The sequence below is a fragment of the Bos mutus genome, chromosome 1, assembly GCF_027580195.1.
Source record: "Bos mutus isolate GX-2022 chromosome 1, NWIPB_WYAK_1.1, whole genome shotgun sequence".
Lineage (NCBI taxonomy): Eukaryota > Metazoa > Chordata > Mammalia > Artiodactyla > Bovidae > Bos > Bos mutus.
In genome coordinates this window covers 67,163,440-67,185,810 of record NC_091617.1, presented here as the reverse complement: position 1 = coordinate 67,185,810, position 22,371 = coordinate 67,163,440, and the positions used below count along the sequence as shown (strand labels likewise).

Below are 22,371 nucleotides of genomic sequence, written 5' to 3'. Positions count from 1 at the left end.
AAATGAAAAAGGCTCAGGTTGCCTGAGGTGCTGTGGCCCCGGGGGCCTCTTCCTTCAGACCCTGGTCCACCTACCCTGCCTGAAACCAGGACTGCACCAGGTGCCAGCTAAAGCAGGACTCCAGGAGAGTCTCTAGAGAACCAGCAACTCTGGGCAAGAGCACAAGGACAGAAAGCTCCCAGGGGAATCTAGCTGACTGGCCTTTGTTCTCAGGTCAGGAAGGCAGCATCCAGACCAGGACCCCATTGGCCATGTCAGCTTTTCTGCCAGCTTCCTTCTCTGAGTCCCAGCTCATTCTGCTGTAAAATGAGGGCACATTCTTCCCGACTTCAGAGGGTGTTGAACATAAGCTGAGAGCTGCGGATATCCTTTAGAATCGTTAAGTGCTGACCTTTGTAAGGCATTGTTATAATGTTATCTCAGTGGCAGCTGAGACCTTTCAGATCTCTGACCAATTATATGTGAATACCCTGATTTGAGAGGACACCATATTGTATCATTTCTCATCGTATCAATAATTATTGTCGGATTGAGTTTGCCTAACCAAAAACAGTTGGATTAGGAAAGGCACAAAACATTTATTCTTGTACTTATTATGTGCCAGATATTCTTTAGCTGTTTTACATATGTCATTTCTTTGAATCATCTGAAAATCCAGCAGTATTTATCATGCATTATACTAATGATGTGTGTATTACCCTTATCACTTGGGCATTATTGTCAGTAACTGATGATAACTGTATCCTTATCAGTTTAGAGGAGAGAACCCTGAGGCTTAGCTTGGGGGACTTGCTTCAGATCACACAGCTCGAGCTAGAAGCTCACAACATCCATTTCCATCCATCTCTTCTTATTGTATCTAAGTCCACGCAAGAGGGAGCATAAACTGATATGTGATCTATCGGCCACAGATGAGCCGGGATAAGTTGTGTATGGCTTTGGAATTAAATGACCAACACACACCTTGCCCTTTGCCCTGACTTTCCCTGCTCTGTGTTAGCTTTTCTCCCTTGTCAGGTGTCTAGAATGGGGGTCCACATAGCACATCTGTCCTCATGGGGAGTCCAGCACGGCCATCCTTGCAGGTGACTGGCTCCCTTGGAAAAGACAATCTCAGAACACCTTGGCCTCATGGTCAGGAGGCCTGGGTTTGAGCTCTCAGTCTGCCTGTCACTGGCTCGGGGACCTTGGGTACCTTTCTTCACCTGAGCATGTCCCAGCCTCACTCCAGTAAAGTTGGGTGGTGGGCTTGGGACTGGGGTTTCAGGATTCAAGTTAGGGCTGCTTTTCTGGGGTTGCCTAAGGAAGTTGCTTGCCCTAAAACGGACATCCTCATTGGCTCCGGGATCTGAGCCCAGAGTGTGTTTGTAGGGGAGGTTTGGTTGTTTCTCTCTTTCTGTGAAGGCTCTGGGGCGGCAGCTGGGGCTGAGCCCGGCTCTCTGTGGCTCTAGTCCCACGTGACCCTGAATGGCAGGCTTGAGAACAGGTTCATTCTGCACACTTACTCCCTGTCACTTCCCTCTGCTCTCTGTTCTTGCTGTGGGGCCCTTGCTGGGGAGGCACCAACAGGCTCAGAGACGATGGGTGACATTGAAACTAAATGCCTGCCTGGGGCAGTTTCCACAGATTCAGACACTGTCACTCCTCTCTCTCTGAAGGAGTGCAGTGAAATTTTATTCTCAAAATTTAGACTTACTTTAGATATATCCATATTTTTAAGCAACACATTTGTATTCTTAACAGTATTTCCCTTAGGTGACATAAAAATGAGAGTCTTTAATCCTGGGGTGAGGCTCCATTTGTTCTTCTGCTGCTGATATACCCACCAGGTAATTAAGCCCAAGAGGTAGGTGTGAGTGAGCACTCATGCCAGCCTCACACACCTGCAAATGTGGATGATGGGTAGCTGGAGAAAGTACTTTCATATATTATCTCTTTAAACCCCCCAGGTCCTGTAATAGTACTATTATTCCCCTAAATACAGTTGAGGGAGTTGAGCTTTAGAAAGAGAGAGTGCCTTGCCCAAGATCAAGTCCCAGCCTCAGATCCTACATTTCAGTGGCTTTCAGAACCAGTGAGCTGTCACGTGGGAGGCAGTGCCCAGGACACCCTGTCAGGGCAGGGAGGTGCAGATAGGCATTTAGTTGCACTGGCTGAGACCTGTAGGGTGGCTTGGCTTTGCCAAAGCCCAGGCCTGGAAACTGAGCGGTAGGAAGACCTAACACATGGAGGGGTCAAAGAAGAGCTGTCAACCGCTTGCAGGAAAGGGAGCTGGAGGTTTTGATGTTCCTGAAGCATCTGGGAATGAGAGTCCATCTGCAGGGAGCTCTGTGAAGCTGGGACTCTGGCCAAGACAGTGGAGAGGCGGGAACTGGGAGGGCTCTGGACAGGCGAAAACATTTTGTCCTTGAGCCTTCTCGTTCTATGCAAGAGGAAATTCCTCAACTCTCCCGAGGCAGCCTGCTTGCCCAGGGAGATCTAAGCATTCCCAATATTGAGTCCCTCAAGCCCACCGGTTGGGCCTTCTGCCAAGGGTGTCTGACTGCCCCTGTCAGAGGGAATGATGCCAGAGCGTGGGTCCTGTGTCCCCTTGCACTCTGGCTCCAAGCCCTTCACACAGCCCCTGCCTTGGGGTAACTTGTCCTCCCACCTCCCTGGTCTTCCCAGCCTCTCCCACTCAGTCCCAGAGGCTGTGCTGGGCATGTTCTAAGTATGCCATATTTTGTTTTCATTTAGTGGCCAGTTTGGAGTTAGGCCTTTCCCAGGTATGTAAATCAGCCTAGAAATGTATTGTCATGGCTACAGACTTCCAGGAGAAGATCTGGTTTGTGTGGCTGTGGGCTAAAAAGAACTCTAAATACCACAGTCTCCCTGCCCCCAAACTTGGAGTTTACCTTAGCGATACCATAACCTTCTTTGTCTCTACCCCTGCCCGCTTCAGACCCGCCACCCCCCCCACCCCCACCAAGACAAAACCAAAAAGACTGAAAAAGTTATTACTGAAGATCAAAACCGTGTGGCTCACAGGACGAAAGGCAGGGTCAGAGACTGAGCAGCTGGGAGCTGTGGGAAACAGATACCAACTCACCTCTCCGCTGCCCCTTTCCCTTTGGCTCTCATGAGGCAGGTCAGAGCCCAGCTTAGGGAGGATTCTGAGAATGAAGGAAAGCCTGTTTATTACCCTACCTCCCCCAGAGAACAGAATGGGGGTGAGTGGGCCAGCCCTGAACCCAGAGAGTTGTTCTAGTTTCTGTCTTTGGCTAGCTGGGACACTCTTTCCCTCTCCCAGAGAGAGATTTTCTCCCCATTTTGGCTGTACGACAAACTACATATATTTATGGTGTTTACTTTGAACCTTCGTGCATGAAACCTTCACCACGATTTTAAGAAATGAACATCTCCATCACTCCAAATGCTTTCTTATGCCCCTTTACAATCTATCCCCCAACCCCTGCCCCAAACAACCTGTCACTATATTTTGCTTTTTCTAGAATTTTATATAAATGGAATCATCCAGTATACTTTCTTGGTCTGCTTTCTTTCATTCAGTGCAATGTTGGTGAGATTTGTCCTTGTTGCAGTGTTTTTGTTAGCGCTGAGTAGTATTCCATTGGTATGGATACATCATAGTATGTTTATTCATTCACTTGTTGATGTGCATTTGGGTTTTTTCCAGTTTGGAGCCATTAGGAAGAAAGCTGCTATGAATGTTTGTGTACAAGTCTTTGTTTGGACATGTGCTTTCATTGCTCTTGTGTAAATACCCAGGAATAGAATGAATGGATCATGTGCTAAATGATTAACTTTTCAAGAAACTGTCAGATTGTGTTCAAAAGGGTCTGAACTATTTTGCACTCGCACCAGCAGCGTAGGAGAGTTCTGGTTGTGCCACATCCTCGCCAGCACGGTCCTTAGGATGATCAGTCTTTAGTTTTAGTCATTCTAATGATGTAGTGTCTTTGACTTTCTTGAAGTGCTTAAAATCTCAGGCGATGGTAATGGAACACCATGCAGTCATAGAGAACAATGAAGAAGCTCTCCAGTTCTGTTTTATGAGAGACATCTAGATATGCAGTTCTACCTGTGTACCTGCAGGTTCTGCATCTGTAGATTCAAACAACCGCATATCAAAAATATCTGAGAAAAAAAATTCCAGAAAGTTTCAAAAAGCACAATTTGAATTTGCTGTGCTGGCAACTATTTATATAGTGCTTACATTATATTAGGTATTATAAGTAATCAAGAGGTGATTTTAAAGTATATAGGAGGATTTTAGGTTATATGCAAATATTATGCTATTTTTTCTTATATAAGGTACTTGAGCAGCTGCAGATTTTGGTATCAGCAAGGGGTCCTGGAACCAATCCCCTGCAGATACCAAGGGATGACTGTATTGTTAGATGAAAAAGCAAGGTGCCAATCATTGTATATAGTTTGCTGTCAGTCTTTTAAGAGAAGAAAAATAAAAGTGCATACCTATGTGCTATTGTGTGTTATACACACGGACCATCGTTGGCACGATGAACAAGAAGCTGGAAATTGGTGGCCTCTGGGGAGAAACATTTGGCCAGAGGACAGGGGTAGAAGGGAGACTGTACACATACTCTATGTACCTTTTGAACTTTATGCCATATGAATGTGTCTTATTCAAAAGAGTAAATAAAATTTAAGGGGTAAAAATCTCATAGGATGCCAAGCGTTGGCTCTCCCCCACCACTTCCATCCCCCAGAAGTGCTCCTGGAGACCCAGAGCCTAGGTTGGACATGGCTCTCCAGAGGCCTCATCCTTTCCTGCTGGGAGGCAACAGCACCGTCATGCCATGCAGGGAAATGGGCATGCCTTGTTTTGAGGGGTCTCCTGGGCCTCCCACACTCCTCATCTGGCAGTAGTCGGTTTCTGGTGGGAACATGAGCCCAGCACGTTCACATGCTGAGTGTTCCTTTAGTCCGTGTCTGTGGAATGAATGAGTGAATGTTCACCCCACATTCTGTTTGCCACACAGAGAAGAAGAGTGAGGAGAAGAGCGAGTACCTCCTGCCTGCAGCCCCCAACAAGCCCGTCGCGCCCCTCTTCCTGCAGGGCCTCTCTGATCTCCAAGTCATGGATGGGAGCCAGGTCACCATGACAGTCCAGGTGTCAGGTCTGCCCCGTCTCTCTCCTCTGGGCATACGTGAAAATGGGCATGGTTGCAACATGGGCATTGCTCCCCGACATCCTGCTCAGCTCATTGATCCATCAGAAAATCAGCCTGAAACTGTCAGTCAACAGACCTGCAGAAATGAAGCCTCTTGGCCCCTCGTTTCTGCTTTTTCTGGGCAGGATTTTCTGGACTCAAGGTTAAACGGTTCAGGGGGGGAAAGATGGCCATGCTAGAGAGGTGGGGGATTAATTGAAAACATAGTGTGGCCAGTGTAACTGGAGATTATAAACACTGGTCCAAAACCAGATGCTGTGAGAACTCCCAGACTCTCGAAAGATAGTTGCTGTATTCAAATGTTACGGTGAGAAGATGGAACAGAGGCCTTCTCACATAGGGATGGGATGACAAGAGCATGGGATGAGCAGCCCAGTGGAAGACGTCACAGTCCTTGCTGGAAGCCAGCAAGCGAAGCCTGGGGAATCTCCTGGCACGGTCTTAATGACATAGACTTGTGCTGGCCTCTGATAAGTCCTGCTGACAGCCTGGAGGTCCTCTCTGGTTTTACAGTTTCTTTGGAGCAAAGGCGATAAGGATGAGCTGGGAGACGACCCGCGGTCTCAGGGTGAACTCCCTGCTCCCAAAGGCTGGAGGCAGTCCCTGGATAATACAGGCAGAGGCTGGGTCCCCTCCCCTGCACACACTCCTCAAGTTTAGAAATCAGAGGCCCCCTGGCCTCCAGACACAGGGTTGGCTACCCCATCGAGGCAGGTGGTGGTCTTCACTGTCCTTGAAAGAGCCTGACACCATGCAGCTATTCCCAGGGTCTTGCTCCCCTGGAAGCAGAACACCATGGCTCAGCTCTTACCACAGAGGAACTCTCACAGGTGGCTGGTGTTTTATGGCCCCCCCAAAAATTGCTAGAAGCTACCCCCAGGGAAATAGACTAGCAAAAACTGAAAATGCTATCCACCAAGAGCTGGGTCTGGAAAGCCTGACACCCATCTTCACCCTTGGACATTTGTATGGTACCAAAATGAAATGCTGATGGAGCCTTTCCTTGGTGAAAACTGACAAGGGAGTTTCTGTGAAGGCCTGTGTGAGGTGTGCAGGGCAGGAAATGAGCTGGAACCCACCGATACAGCTACCGCTCAGCATTATCAGTCTGAATTCTGATTTTAAAAGCTTTTATACCAATATGTTTTTCATCTCTGAAATTGTTTTTTTTTTTTTTTTCCACTTCTGGATTCTTTCTGGTTTCCCCAAATTTGTTGTTAAGCAATTATAATGAACATGTATTGAGTACTTTCTTTGTGCCAGGTGCTGCTCTAGTCTGCTTTTCTGGTGGGCTCCTGAGGGGGTGGTATTAATTTATTTAACCCTCCCAGTAAACCTATGAGGTAGGTTGGGTTAGAATATTTATGGATGGGAAGACTGAAGCAATGCAATGCCACAGTACTAAGCAGAGTTGCCCATAGCCCAGGGAAGCACCTCTCTGACTAGCTCCTTGCTGCTCCTCTCTGTTCAGGGAACCCGCCCCCGGAGGTCATCTGGCTTCACGACGGGACTGAGATCCAGGAGTCCGAGGACTTCCACTTTGAACAGAGAGGCACTCAGCACAGCCTGTGTATCCAGGAAGTGTTCCCAGAGGACACGGGCACTTACACCTGTGAGGCCTGGAACAGCGCAGGAGAGGTCCGCACACAGGCCGTGCTCACCGTGCAAGGTGGGGCTGACCTGTGACCTGGTGACCAGAAGCAGGGCAGGGACGGGGTAACTATGTGGTTACGGTCTCTCCAAAGACGATCTGGAGGTGAGGAAACCATGTGGGCCTACTTTGTTACCATCTCCTGTGCTCCCTTGGTTCCATCCCAGCCCCAGTGGCCAGCTCTCCGTCCTCCATCTGAGGCTCTGGCTGAGTGGGGCCACCCTTCCCTGCCTTTGGAAGCTCCTGCTCTCCCTGGATTACTGGTGAGCAGCTGCCTAGAGTGCTAGGAGGGAAATCTCCTAATACACTAACAGTTGGCAGTGACAGCTTTGGAAGTGAGGGCCTATGAGGGCCCTTGCCTTTAGAGAACCCATATTTAAGAGGAGAGACAAGTTAAGCACACACAAGCAGGCGACAGCTCTTCATCACACGGATCACTGTCCTAGCCCAGTGCCCCTGTACATTCTAGGTGACCTCCCCTTGCTACAAGCTCATGTTAATTTTGCCCTCTGAGAAGCAACCAAGACAGATTTGCCATGAGAAGGAGGTGCTCTCCCTGAGTGTTCAATAAGAGTCATTTCTGGATAAGCTGTTCTTTGGGTAACATGCTGTCTTCTGACCTTCACCACCTTGGAGAGTTAGGTGGATGCTCTCGGCTGAAAGGCCTTCCTCTCTAATTCAACCCTCTGCTAACTTCAGAGCCGCAGGATGGCACCCAGCCCTGGTTCATCAGCAAGCCCCGCTCAGTGACTGCCTGCCTGGGCCAGAGTGTTCTTATCTCCTGTGCCATAGCCGGCGACCCCTTCCCCACTGTGCACTGGCTCCGAGATGGCAAAGCCCTCTCCAGGGACACTGGCCACTTCGAGGTGCTACAGAATGAGGACGTGTTCACCCTGGTTCTGAAAAACGTGCAGCCCTGGCATGCCGGCCAGTATGAGATCCTGCTCAAGTGAGTCTGCATGCCCTGCTGATTTCCTCTAACCCCTCTCCACCCAGTCCCTACCTCCTGGCAAAGTCGCTACTTGGGACTGGGAAGCCAGAGGAGCCACAGAAGAATGTGGGGCTGGGCTTCAGGGAAAAGAAAGAGCAGGCTTGGTGCTACTGACAAGCTTTTGTTCTTCCACCTCAAGACAGCAGAGGTTTATTGAGAGCCTTCCCTCCTGAGCGCAATTCCCCAGAGTCCTCCATCTTATTGCATCCTGGTTTTGTTGCCCCCATTATTTGGTATATGAAGAACATGAGGAAAGATGGGTTAAAATTGGGAAAGCAGCATTATCTATTGTGAAGGGAATATGCTGTGCCAAGTTGCTTCAGTCACGTCTGACTCTTTGTGATGCCGTGGACTGTAGCCTGCCTGGCTCCTCTGTCCATGGGATTTTCCAGGCGAGTATACTGGAATGAGTTGCCATTTCCTCCTCCAGGGGTCTTCCTGACCCAGGGATCAAACCCTGGTCTCTGATGTCTCCTGCATTGGCAGGCAGGTTCTTTACCACTGTTGCCACCTGGGAAGTCCCATGAAGGGAATTTATTTGTTATCTCTCACCCTCATATTGCTTGAGACACCAATAATATTCTCACAGTTTCTATGGGTTTTGCCTCAGGCTTTTATACAAGGTTGCAATGAAGATGTCAGCAGGGGCTACTGTCTCTGAAGACTCGACTGAGGCTTGAGAGGGTCAAGCCTTTCAAGATGAGGGTCCACATCTATGATGGCTCACTCACTCACAAGGCTGTTGGCAGGAGGCCTCAGCTCCTGGCCATGTGGACCTCTCCCTAGGGCTGTTTGAGCATCTTCATGACATGGCAGCTGGCTTCCCCAGAGCTGGTGGTCCAAGGGAGACAGCTAGTTTCAGTCTCCTGTGACCATTCTTCGGCAGTCGTTACTTCTGCCACATTCTATCCATGAGCGGTGAGTCAGTACGTACAGCCCATATTCAGGCAAAGGGAAATTAAGTTCTCCTCTTGGAGAGAGGAGTATCAAAGAGTTTGTAGACATTTAAAACCACTAGAGGGACATTAACTACCCCCATCCATTTCTCCTCCCTTTCAAGGTCTTTCTAGGGAACATGGGAAGGTGAGCTCCATGAAGGCACGTTGCTGTGTTCCCAGTGCCTAGAGCATTGTCTGCCTATAGTCGGCATTTGGTAGCTATTTGTTAAATGGATGTGATCCAGAAATATTTTTCTACCTTTAAACTGCTCTAATTCTTGACTCCATGTCCACCCTGGGTTGATGGGGACAGAACACCAGCCCCTAGGGTTGGTATTAGCACTGAAAAAGAGCACTTTTCTGTACCATGACTCTGCAAACAGATTTGCCACATCCTGAAGATGGTTGGACTGCTCTGGCTCAGGTGCCTGGCCTCTTTACAAGGGGCTTGTTCTCCTGGATCATTCATTTCCCTGTACTGAGCCCACGGTGTTCAGGGCTCTGAGCTACAGACAGGCTCTGTAACCACATGCCAAAGCTACTGCCATGATGGAGCCTTGTTCTAAGTAAGGACAAAACCTAGCATGTGCTCCATCTACTTGGGTCCTTTCTGGGCATTGCTTTATACTTGAATTGTTAGCTTCTGCTGCATAACAAACCATCAAACAAAAAATATTTGGTGAGTTTTAGTAAAATAGCCACTTATTACTTCTTGGGCATCTTTGGATCTGCTAGGAAATTCTACTTAGCTGGCAAGGCTCAGCAAACCTCACCTGAGGTAATACCACGTCCGTGGCAGCTGATGAGATGGTTGTGGGCCAATTGATTATCCTATCACCATCAGCAATATGCTCAGAACACACTGATGGCCTTAGCCTTGTTCCTGAACTAGTTATCAGGAAGACCAATCTGCCTCCACAATAGAAAATAGTTTCTTCCTCTCAGCCGTGCAAATAATGGAAACTGATTCTGTGTTAGAATAGAGCTTGTCTGTATGAAAGGAATGATGCTTTGAGACAGTACTCATGTACTCAAGCTAGACATCCTAGAAAAGATGAGTTTTTGTGGGATTTTGAGGCAAATGAGGCAAGTCTCATTGGATAGACTGAATGTGAGAGGGTAGGAAAGAGCAAAGCAAGGCTGTGGGAAGCCTGCCAGGCCAGAGTGGAGGGTTGCACTGGGAGGTCGGCAGGCAGACTGTCTGGGCCCAGCTGGGGACAGTCATAAAACTTAGACTGTCTTAGCTGGAAGGGACTTCAGAAGTTATTGAACCGCCTCCTTGTTTAATAATGGGGGAAGCTGAGGCCTCAGGGTCATGGCCACCCAAAGGTGAGTAGCAGAGCCCAGACTGGAACCCTCGGCTCTGTCTTTAAACCAGATGTTCCTCCATTCTTTGTTTCAGTGCACTGGGAACTTGGGAAACCTGGAACAGGATGTCACACTGGGGTCCCCAAACTTGCATCCCTCACCCCTCTTCCCTCCCCTGCATCCAGCCTCTGCATTCCTTTGGGAGGCTGCTTCCTGGCCTTGGCTTTTTCCCCAGTAAGGAGGCAAGTCCATGGAAAATTGCCCTGGGGAGTGTGTGCCAGGCCTGCCAGGGGCTCCTCTGACTTTTCTCAGACCCAGACCTAGAGAGAAATCAGACCTGTGCCCAGGACAGAATGCCTTTCAAGGACAGAGACTGGGAGGAAGCTGGGCTGAGGGCAGGAGTGGGACAGGTGCTGTCTGTCGCTGCGGGAGCTGGGGGCACATGCGCGGCTGAGTCCTGCCTTCCCTTCCCTAGCTCTGAACTAAAAGGGCAAATGTCAAAAAATCAGCTCCAAATTCTAACTGAAATATTTGAAAGATTGATACTTGCCAGGAAATTAGTTCTTTAATTTTGCATATAGAATCCATTCTAGGGGTGGGTGATTCAGTGTGGGGCAGGGTCCAAGATTTTGTAACCAGAGAGTGGGCTTCTGACTCAGAGCTTAGGAGGTAGGGAACACAGAGGATTCTGTTGGGTGCAAAAGGTGTCACTTACAGAATGACAGCCCCATACCTCTGTGGCAGCACCTGGGCTGGGCATGGGGTTGGGGCCTCAGCCTCAGGCCTGACTTTGTAACTGAGTCTGTGCCGACACCAAAAAGGCCCCAAGCGGCTGATCAGCTGGTTAGGTTATCTGGGATGTGGGTCCCAGGTAACCTGCCTCTCTGATCTTTCCACATGAACCCATGATTTGCCCTAAAAGTCTAGCCAAATATTTAAAATGGATAACCAACAAGGACCCACTGTATAGCACAGGGAAGTCGGCTCAATGCTATGTGGCAGACTGGATGGGAGGGGATGGGAGTTTGGGGGAGAATGGACACATGTATGTGTATTGCTGAGTCCCTTTGCTGTCCACCTGAAACTATTAATTGGCTATACTCAAATTGTTAATTGGCTATACTCAAATACAAAACACAAAGTTAAAAGAAAAGAGTCTAGCAGAGATTTTGGTGTGTGGCTGTAGAAATAGTGACCCCCAGATCATGCCAAGAGATGATCTCTTTAGTGGGACTGCTGTAGTATTCCCAATTCTGCCCCTTCAGACTGTCTGGGTGCCCCCGCATGAGGCCTGGAGAAGGGGTGGGCAGCAGGCTGCCTGCACCCCCTTCTTCAAGGCAGGTAATAGAAAACAACAGAAGCCCTTGCCAGCTTCCCCTGTGGGGAGCTGGCGCTCACTTCAGCTCAGGGGTCAGGGCACCCGACCATTGAGAGCCTCTGAGGGGCTTGGTTGGGGTGAAGCCTGGCCATGTGGTCAACATCTGCTCCTAAATGTGCATCTGGGCTATGTTCTATTTGTGACAGGAGGAGACTCAGCAGAGGAGATGTCAGAAAGGGCGCCCCGGAAAACATGGCCCCAGGGCACCCTGTCCTCATGCTCCATGCCCACCCCAGACCCTGCACCCTGTGCTTACAAGAAAAGTGGGAACAGAGTGGGCCCTACTAGCCAGCAACCTCAAAGATGCAGGGTGCTCAGGGGCGAGGCCTCAGCCACAGGTGACCCCCATGGCTATTCTGTGAGTCACCCGAGCCCTGGTAGTTTTCTGTGCTGAGTTCCCAGGATGCTCTGAGGGCCTGAGCCTTCCCAGAGCCTGGTGCTGAGAAGGCACCTAAGTGCTGTCTATGGAAGACAACCAGCAGGTACGCAGTAGATGAGAGAAGGTTAGGGAGCACGAAAGGCCAACCTCTCCTCTGTCAAGCGGTTTCCCAGTGTCGAGGAGCAAATAGTGACCCCCAGGACCCTCAAGAATCATCTGCCACACCATGGGCTGCCGGTGCCTGACCTGGAGTTGGCCCTGCATTGGGAGGGAGGCCATGCAAAGCAAGGTAATTGCTTGAGTGCATTGGCAGCACCACAGGAACATGTGATCAGCTCTCTGTCCATGTGGGGGTAACATACACATGTTCCCAATCATGGACTGGCAGGTACAGGTGCCCGTCAGGTAGATCCCATCTACATGTGGTCGATATACACATGTACACATAGACACACACAAACACACACGTGTCCCAGGATAGATTTGTACTGAAGAGCACTGCAGGGTGGGATGGGAAAATTACAAGTCAGGTTCCAACCCTTTTCCCTACTAGCCAGCCCTGTGAGTTTAGGCAAAGTTACTTAACCTTTATAAGCCTAGTTTTTCTCACCTGTAAAAACAGTTGCTGACAGCCACCTCACAGATCTGCCATGAGTAAAGGAGATGGAATATATGAGATGGATTAGGTCTACGGTGGGACCTGGGGCAGGTGCCAGCCCCTGAAGTGCACACGACATGGACAAGTGCAGGAAATGAGTGGGAGACCCCAAGAGCCCAACACTGCATCCTGGAAACCCTGAGCCTCCCCTTCTTCCCTTTATAGTGGGCACAAGAATGCTGGCACAACCTCCCTGGGCTGTTGGGGCAAGAAACACAGTGGCTGTGAGTCATGATAGGTGGAGGGTGCTACATAAAGCATGGTTATTAGCAGGCAGAGTTACCTTTGACTATCACATCTGCCTGCACAGCTTCCCCCAGTCTGAGCAGCACCTTATTGGGCTCCTCAGAGCCCAGACCTGCCAGCAGATGGCAGCCTTGTGGGATCTGACGGCTGATCTGCTGTAAGCCCAGCACAGCATGGGTATGGTACAGCCCCTTTCCTGAGCCCCTTTCCCCAGCTGGTCATGGACAGTGTTAGCAGTGGGCTAAAGAATCCCGAGCTCTCTCTTTGTTACAGAAGAAGAAAAAGGGTCACTTTGGTAGGGATTAGAGGGTGTTTTCATTTCACGAGCAGGTGAAGGGGACCCTGCAGATGGGGGCACCTTGTGAGTAGAAGGAATGACCACCTCAGTATTAAGGGGGCATGGAATGAGACTCAGGGTCACTGGGCAAGGTTAGTGGGGCCACACAGTCTAGACCAAGCAGCTCCATCACAGCCCTCAGCAGCTTTAGTCTTTACTCTTCCTTGGCTGAGTGTCAATTGTATTATTTTTATGATATACTTACAGAAAAGTATTCCTATTTCTGGATGCCTACCTTAGCTGATTCTTTTTTTTTTTTCCTTCTTAATCAAGAGCTGGAAAGATAAAGGGTGACCAAGGTCGGGGAGGGCCCTGCCCGAAACCTAGGTCTGGTGTGGGTGTGTTAGGGTCACAGCTCAGTCCATGGTCCCCTCTTCCCTGGAGCCAACCTGTGGCCAAGTTCCTGCCTGCCCTGCCCTCCCTACAGCCCTAGATCAGGCAGGCCCTTGGCCCAGAAAGCCCTTGATCTGTACTGATCCCTTGAATTCTTCAGGAACCGTGTTGGCCAATGCAGTTGCCAGGTGTCCCTGATGCTACAGAGCAGCCCGGCCAGAGCGGTCCTGCGGTGAGTGTCCCCCGGGGGTTGCCAGGCCAGACCCTGTGCCACTATCCACCCACCTTCCTCCTGGTCCCAGCAGGCCCAGCTCGGCAGCCCCAGATTGTTTGTATCCTCTAGCTGAGGCTGCCGGAGCCAAGACAGAGAGACTGGAAGGGGAATGAGGGAGGGAGAAGGGGGGGGGTAAATTTTTTTCTTTTTTTTTTTTGCACACACCCTTATAAGGCTACTGAAGTCATTACCGATGTAACAAACCAACTAAGCAAGCAAGCGCCTCTCACCAAAGTTCCCTTCTATAAACACGGCCTGGCCAGCCCCCCTGGCCTCCCCTTTCCTCCGCCCTCCCTCCCTCCCTCGGGGATTTGCTCTCCCTGACGTCTCTTTCTTACCCGGCCCCTTTCCCTCCTGCTACTTTCCTTTTTCCCTTCACTGGTCGCAGGGGGAGGGAGCCTGCCAGCTGCGAGGGCCTCTGTGGCCGAGGAGCTGGTGCTGATGGTGGTGGTGGTGGTGACGGCTACGGGAGCCTGAGGCCTGGCTGGCCGGTGGCAAGAGGGCAAGGTGCCCCCGCAGAAGACGACGGTGAGGACGTGCGTGGGGTGCTCAAGAGGCGCGTGGAGACACGGCAGCACACGGAGGAGGCCGTTCGCCAGCAGGAGGTGGAGCAGCTGGACTTCCGCGACCTCCTGGGCAAGAAGGTGAGCACCAAGACCTTGTCTGAAGAGGACCTGAAGGAGATCCCAGCTGAGCAGCTGGACTTCCGCGACCTCCTGGGCAAGAAGGTGAGTACAAAGACCTTGTCTGAAGAGGACCTGAAGGAGATCCCAGCTGAGCAGATGGATTTCCGCGCCAACCTGCAGCGGCAGGTGAAGCCGAAGACCCTGTCAGAGGAGGAGAGGAAAGTGCATGGCCCCCAGCAGGTGGACTTCCGCTCTGTCCTAGCCAAGAAGGGGACTCCCAAGACCCCTGTGCCTGAGAAGGTACCCCCTCCAAAACCGGCCACCCCAGATTTTCGCTCAGTGTTGGGCAGTAAGAAAAAATTACCAACAGAGAATGGTAGCAATAACACTGAGGCCTTGAATGCCAAGGCAGCAGAAGGTCTCAAGCCTGTGGGCAATGCCCAGCCTTCAGGGTTCCTGAAACCCATGGGCAACGCCAAGCTGGCTGATACCCCCAAACCCTTGAGCAGCACCAAGCCAGCAGAGACCCCCAAACCCTTGGGTAATGTCAAGCCAGCTGAGACCCCCAAACCCTTGGGCAGCACCAAGCCAGCAGAAACCCCCAAACCCTTGGGCAGCACCAAGCCAGCAGAGACCCCAAAACCCTTGGGTAACGTCAAGCCAGCTGAGACTCCCAAACCCTTGGGTAACATCAAGCCAACTGAGACCCCCAAACCCTTGGGCAGCACCAAGCCAGCAGAAACCCCCAAACCCTTGGGCAGCACCAAGCCAGCAGAGACCCCAAAACCCTTGGGTAATGTCAAGCCAGCCGAGACCCCCAAACCCTTGGGTAATGTCAAGCCAGCTGAGACCCCCAAACCCTTGGGTAATGTCAAGCCAGCTGAGACCCCTAAACCTGTGAGCAATGCCAAGCCAGCCGAAACCCTCAAAGCTGTGGGCAACGCCAAGCCAGCTGAGACCCCCAAACCCTTGAGTAACGTCAAGCCAGCTGAAACCCCCAAACTTGTGGGCAATGCCAAGCCAGCTGAGACCTCTAAACCCTTGGATAACGCCAAGCCAGCTGAGGCCCCCAAACCCTTGGGCAATGCCAAGCCGGCTGAAATCCCAAAACCCACTGGGAAAGAAGAACTTAAGAAGGAGATTAAGAATGATGTGAACTGCAAGAAGGGCCATGCAGGGGCCACAGATAGTGAAAAGAGACCAGAGAGCCGAGGGACAGCCCCGACCTTCGAGGAGAAACTACAAGATCTCCATGTGGCAGAGGGTCAGAAGCTGCTGCTCCAGTGCCGAGTGTCCTCTGACCCCCCAGCCACCATCACTTGGACACTGAATGGAAAGACGCTCAAGACCACCAAGTTCATCATCCTCTCCCAAGAAGGTAAAATGGCTGGGGCCGGGAGGAAGGGAAACACTGTCCTAGCCACCGTCAGCTCCCAGAGCCCTGCTTGTTGACGATGCTCATAGCCCAGAGCCGGGTGGGAATGGCTGCTTTCTGCGCCCCTCACCCACAGGCTCAGTGCCCACCCTGGGCCTGGGGCACACACTCCATTGCTGGCAGCCAGAGGCTGGAGTCTGGTCCCAGGGCACATTCCCAGACCTCAGCATCTGTCTGGCAGAGCCCCCTCCTGGCACCCCTAGGTGTGGCTCCTCAAAGGAGCCCTGGGTCTGGGCTGATACCCCATCTCTGGCCCAGAGAGGGCTCCAATCACAGGCTTGGACATGGGAGCACCAAGCTGGGGCTGGCCGGGGGCTTGGGGCTGAGAGCTGCCTTTGAAGCAGCATTTTCGGTTCAGGGCAGGGTTTGTAGTGATGGGATGTGATTTGAGGTCAACAACAACTTGAGTCTTGATAACACTGTGGATTTAAAGGGACCTGAAGGGGAAGCAGCCAGGCGGACAGAGCCACTCACTTCCTAATTTGGATGAGGCTTGTTTGCTGGTATTTCACATTCTTGGGTTGTGGAGAGAAGGGGGGTGGTGCATAAATCCTGCCATCTGGGGCCTTTCAGCATTTGGAATTCTCAGATGGGCCAGTTTATACCTAGAGAAGAGATGGGGGTGAAAGGGTCTCTTCCCTGACCCCTCCATTTGGTTTGAAATGTTTTCATAAATTCCAGTCCTGAACGAGAGCTCCAAGGATAGCAGGCTTCCCACACCCCACTCTCGTGGCCGGCGCTGGAATAGAGTCTGGCCTGAGCTCAAGGCTGAGGCTGGTGGCCCTGGACGGGGCAGGGTACATGGCTCCCTGGGAAGTGGCACTTTACCCTTGGTGAGTAGAGGGCAGCCACCGCAGAGGCCCTGCAGGACAAGTCCTGTCAAATCCTGATCAGCTGAGACAGAAGCACTCCCCTGGCTGCACTGCCCTCCTCCTACCCTCTGACAGCACCCCTCTCCACCCCCTCCCTCACCCTTCATCTGGCTTCCTTCCTTCCTCTTAAAAACCCTAATGAAGTACTTGAAGATAGCATTATCCCTCTCAGCTCACGATAGAGTTTCTCTCTTCACTCTGCAACTCAGACAGCAAATCTGGGCTGGCTGAGCATTTTGAATCTAACTGCTGAAGGAGTAAAGAGGAAACTGGCCCAGAGAGAGAAAAAGGGTTTATTTTCTGCTAATGTGTTGACATGATAGCTTTTCCACGTGAAAATCCTCAGTTTGGTAGGGGCCTCCAGAAGTCATCTCATCCATCCCCCTGTCTCTGCTCATTCTGGCCGTCCACACATAGGAGGGCATGGGGGATCACCATGAGATGATGATAATGGGGGATTATCTGAGATGTCCAGAGCAGTGGATGCCAAGCCTTCCCTGCCACCTCTGTCAGCCTGTCCTGGTTGGAAAGTGTAGGCATAAGACTGACTCCAAACCTTGACCAGGAGTATTTCCCATCTTATCCTGTGGTGACCTCTCAGAGCAGGATGGAAAGTGAGCTGCTGCCCTCCTGGGGACAGGTGTGGTCCCACAGGTCTGCTCACGGTGAGGGGCATGGCTGCAGCACCCTTAGGGAAGCCGAGGTTAGGACAGCTGAGGACAATATCCACAGCCGTACAGCTGTTCTGGGACCTGCGTGGAAACTGCAGAGCCACCAAGAGTTGCTTGTAAACAATTCACTGGACGAAGCAGTGAAAGCAGACCTCAGCCCTGGTCTCAGACACACCCCCAAGCCCTTAGACACAGGCTGCTCATACCCAGGGTGCGGGGTGGGTCATATCTGCTGGGCACCGAGAGCCTGGCTACTACAGTATTGCCTCCCACAGAAACCACCTCAGACGGACAGTTTAGGTCCAAAGCTGAAGAAGAAGAAATGATTTTAAAAGGCCAGCACAAGAAGTTTGGTAGAGGGACAGGATTATAGAGATAGCCCCAAGTCCAACCTTTAAAAATATTCTAAATATTTGTAATTCCTCTTTGAAAAATAAGAATAGCTTGGATTAATTGAACACCACGTGCCAGACACTGACCTAGGCATGTTATTCTTTTCACTCATTTAATCCTCGTAACCAGTATACTGCCCACGTAACAGAGAAGTTAAGGGCTTTACCAGAGGTTGCACAGCTAATTAATAACAAAGCTGGTCTTGGAATGTACGCAGTTGAGTTCCAATGCCTAGACCACTCTGCTCCATCACCTCTTAGTTATTATAATTCTTGTTAGCGTGTCAGCATGCTGGCCGTTCCCTGATCAACTTCCCCGAGAGCATTGCCTGTGAAGGGAAAAGGCTAATGGCTCTTCATTCCTCCACACTGTCAACAGCTGTCAAGAGGCTGGAAGACTGGTGGTGGGCTCTGGGCTGGTGAGTTTTGGTGTTTTCACTGCAGTGGAGGAAGCGGACCTTGACACGGGCCTATTGCCTTGCCAAGGTAGGGAGGAGGCTTGGTCTCAGAACAGCGACTGCACTCTGTCCACCGTCTCTTCACTAGCGCTTCACTCTCCAAATCTTCAGGTGCCCAGGTCAAACACAGACCCAGGAGAAAGCCTTGGGAAAAGCCTTGTCAGTGACCACTTCCACAAACCCCACTGCAAGGAGTAGGGCCTCTGAGAGGTGTGAGTGAATCTGCTCTCAATAGACCTGGAAGAGAGGACACAATCGCACAGTGATAAACCTCTTCCAGCCAAGTGCCGGTGATGAGCAGGAGGAGAGGGAGGGAGCTGAGTGCTGGGCCACAGGGAGAGGCTGGTGGTGAAAGGGCTGGACCTTGATCTGAAGCGTGGAGGCGGGCAGGGCTCCCAACAGGAGAGGGGGGGTGTGGGCTTCCCAGATGGAGGAGGCTAGCTCCCAGCTGCCAGCATCCTCCAGGCTGGAGAGGGGGGTGAGGTCCATTCCATCCTCTATCATGCTGAAGAACTCAATTCTAAAGACAGTAGGAGCCCTTTAAGAGTTGGGAATAGGAGTGGTAGACACAAAGCTGGGGTTTAGGGGCTTTGATTGATTCTGTGCCCAAAGACGAGGAAAGGGCATCCTGAAGAGGCTGGGGAGAGGTGTGGTGAGGCCTGGACTGGCAAGGTAGCCATGGCCACAGACAGGAAATGACTGGTTTAATAAGCAAGGGCAGAGTTAACAGAACCTGGTGCCTAGGTTGAAACAGGGTTGAGGGGGCAGGGGTTTGGTAAGGAAGAGGAGGGTTTCATGACCACTGAGTGTCTGTGTGGGGGTGACTGGGTTGCAGTGATGGCGTCAGTGGAAATAAGGAAGCTGGCATTTTGGGGTGTTTATAGGGAGAAGGGGGTTGCTAAGTGGGTTTCTCCATCCTTCCCACCCCTCTGAGTATCCTCTCCACCCCACCTCCCTGACTCAGCACCCTTCTTGCTCCTCTGCACTGAACCGTGTGCTGTTACCTCGGCTAAGATCAAGGTTCCCTTCCTCCAAGCCTCACTCCCAGACTGTGGTCCCCAGGCCTTTGGCCATGACAGACCCCTGTGCTCTCCCGCCAGCAGTGTGCATGTCTGTGACCCGCTGCTAGTGGATACTGTTCATAGGTTTCAGGGAGCTTCTCTGAACGCTGTAGCTTGAATAGGGCTCGTAGCCCACGGGCCCCACAGAACATGATTATGTTCACTCCATCTAGTGCCAAGAGAGCAGAAGAGGTGTGCTGACAGTCAATTGAATAGACTGCATTCTTGGAGGGACCTGTGGAGGTGTCCTTGCTTTTCCTGCATCTCCCAGAGCTACAGGGCAGACGGTGCTCACTTACAGCAGCTGGGCCTGCCCTTGGGCCTGCAGGGTGGCCTCACCAGGCCCTTCTGGAGCAGAGCTGCTCAGGCCTTGGCCCAGGACTGGGAGGCCGGAGGACAGACAGGGAGCTCTGCGCTGCTGCTGAGAATTTCTTTCATCTTTATGCCTTATTTTCTGTCCCCGGACCAGGTTTCTTCCCCCGGCAAACATTTCTCCTCATCTATTAATGAGGATTCATTTTTGTTGTGTTGTCAATGGGTGATTCATGTTTTATTGCCATCAGTGTGGGATCTTGCAAAGGCTTTTTAAAACCTGTGTAAGTCCATCCCACAAAACAAGGATCTACGCCACACTTACTATGTGCAAGGCAGTATTCCAGCCCATTTCATTGGATGCATAATCCACTTGAAGAATTCTGAGCTAAGAATTTCTTTCCCTTTTAGAAACCATATTATCTCTTTCAAGGGTCAGTTATGTTTGATTAAGTGTTCATGACTTTCTTACATATATCCTACCAGATCACCTGTTCCAGAAACTATGCCTTGGTCATTCTCAAAAAAAAAATGTTTTTTTTAACTGACAGTATTCCAGGCTCAGGAAAAACATTCACAATAGTCACAGGCACTGCCCTCCAACAGCTAGGGTGGGAGAGAGGCACGTGTTTTGTAATGGCCTTGGGAAGTGAACTCAGGGCATAGAAGAGGCCCATCTACGGCTGGGGGTGCTTCAAGATGGCCCTGTCCCTGAGGAGGTGACCCGGAGCTGAGTAGCACTGTCCTGGTGAGCCAGGGGCCCTGACACAGAGAACAGCCTCAGCAGAGCCTCTGGGGCTTGGGGCCACTCCCTCCCCCTCACACACCCTACCTCCCCTCTCCCCACACACTCAGAACCCAGGCAGGATGGGGGGAGGGCCTTCAGACTCTGTGACCTTGAGGGGCTCTCCCAAGGCGGGTTCTAGCTGAGCCATTCATTGGATCCCTGGTTCCCATCCCCCTCACCTTCTTCTCAAAATTCCCCACCAGACTGAGGCTTCTCAAAAAAACTCTGGGAAATGGTTTTTCTTCTGGAGGTCAGGAATAAGCTGTCCCACAGGAAATACCAGATTCTTCAATCTGGGCTAGCCCAGCCTCCAAGCCTGCCGGGGCCCTCCCCCAACCCACACACATGGCCAGGGGTCTAGGCTGTGAGCAGCTAGGAAAAGCTGCCTTTATGATATCCCACCCCTCCCCCCGCCTCCCACCCCAGCTCCCGCCTTGAAGGGCGAGGGCTCTGGTCTACATGTCCCACCTCTTCTGAGGTCTCACTACTGTTTTGTGCCATTTTGGTTTAAGGCTGAAGGCAGCTGGGGGACTGAAGTTTAGAGACAATCAGAGACTCAACCAGGAGGTTCGCTGGGAGTGGGCCTTAGCCTCAGACTGAGGAAAAACAGCAGGATGGGGTCTGTGTCTTCTAAGCCTCAAGTTTGGAGGCCAGAGGTCATCTTCTCATGCCCCTGCCTCTCGGATGAATGGAAACTTCTCTCTCTAGAAGATAGTTTCTCTCATTCCCTGATTTCTGTGCCTCATAGTTCTCACTTTCATGACAGAATTCCTGAAAATCCAGCCTAAATCCTTTCCGTGGCAGTTTCTGCAAATTCTGTGCCTAACCACAGGGGACAGAGACCCTGAGGCATTGCGGTACCATGTAGGAGAGTGGAGGGAGGCCCTGCTGAGGGATGGGGTCTAAATGAGAGTGTAGGAGGGGGTGCAGATCAGCCATCCTGCCCCAGGGACTTGGTAGAACTGAGGTTTCCCTGTTGAAGACTTCACCCAGGTGCCAGGAAGTACACAACGCTTCTATCTCGCTTTCTCCTGCAGCCTTGGTGAGATTCTCTGTGCAGAACAGACGCCACCCTTCCTGTCTCCGAGTGTCCTTGTGTTTGTTGGTCCAGTCTGTGTGTCTGTCTAATGGGGGCGCAGGTACTTTTTCCATCAAAGGCCGTGCCTCTGCACATTCACACCTGGGACACACAGAGCTCTGCCAGCTCAGGACCAGTGATTTGTGCCGAGCAGTGTGGTGGAGAGGGAGGTGGCTGGAGCCAGCGGCTCTAGATGGCAGGATGCACACGGCTCTGGCTGTGTCCTCCTCCTCATGTGATGACAGCTGCCATGACAACAGGGCAGCTTCGAGCAGGATGCCGTGCGGCTGGCCTGTGTGTGTGTCTGATGGCAGGAGCGAGGGCACTGCTGCCCCCCTGCCTGGCCCAGCAGGTCCAGTCCTCAGGCGATCTCTCCCCACACCCTCAGGGAAACTCCCCAGAGGGGCCCTCAGAGAAGGAGCCAGCCCTGGGATGAGAGAGCCAAGGTGGTCAAGGACCAGACTCCCAAGTGTACACCCAACCTGACCCTTCTTTCCCTCAACCAGGCCGGGAGAGGCATGCTGGGGCAAGGGCAGACCCGTAGGAAAGAGAGCTGTGCCATCCCTCTGTGAGGGACCAGAAGACCCTACCCTGCGGGAAGCAGCCCCGCAGTGCCCCTCTCCCAGCCCAGGGCCCCTCGTCAGCCAGGAGTGTCAGCTCACATACCATTCCTGAAAAGCCAACTCCAGAGTCTCTGGCTGGTCTCTGTCTCCTTCCAGCAGGTCTGCCCACAGGCCAGTGTCCCTGCTGGGCAGGGGTTCCTGCCCTCTTCCACTCACCTGTTTGTTCAGAACGTCCTTTTCCAGAATGCATTCCCAAAATCATCACAGTCAGCTGGTGGAGCGTACTCACCTGCCTCTGTCCCTGCCACAGTCTGGGGACCTGAACTTGTCTCTCTTGGTGATGTCCAGTGCAAGGGCCTGGGTCCATCTGCCCCTTGCATTGTGCTACTGCTCTCCAAGGTCAGGGGCTATTTCTCCCTCTTCTTCTT

General features: G+C 51.7%; 1 protein-coding gene across 2 annotated transcripts in view; it reads left to right on the top strand.

Moving 5' to 3' along the window:
• MYLK (myosin light chain kinase) overlaps nucleotides 1–22,371 on the top strand; it is a 192,371-nt gene that overhangs the window by 88,893 nt on the left and 81,107 nt on the right. For both annotated transcript variants that reach the window (XM_005893405.3, XM_070370247.1), the window contains exons 11-15: nucleotides 5,004–5,141; nucleotides 6,667–6,864; nucleotides 7,546–7,795; nucleotides 13,575–13,646; nucleotides 14,077–15,692. In XM_005893405.3, the coding sequence (XP_005893467.2) occupies nucleotides 5,004–5,141; nucleotides 6,667–6,864; nucleotides 7,546–7,795; nucleotides 13,575–13,646; nucleotides 14,077–15,692 (2,274 nt within the window). The remainder of the gene's footprint in view (nucleotides 1–5,003; nucleotides 5,142–6,666; nucleotides 6,865–7,545; nucleotides 7,796–13,574; nucleotides 13,647–14,076; nucleotides 15,693–22,371) is intronic.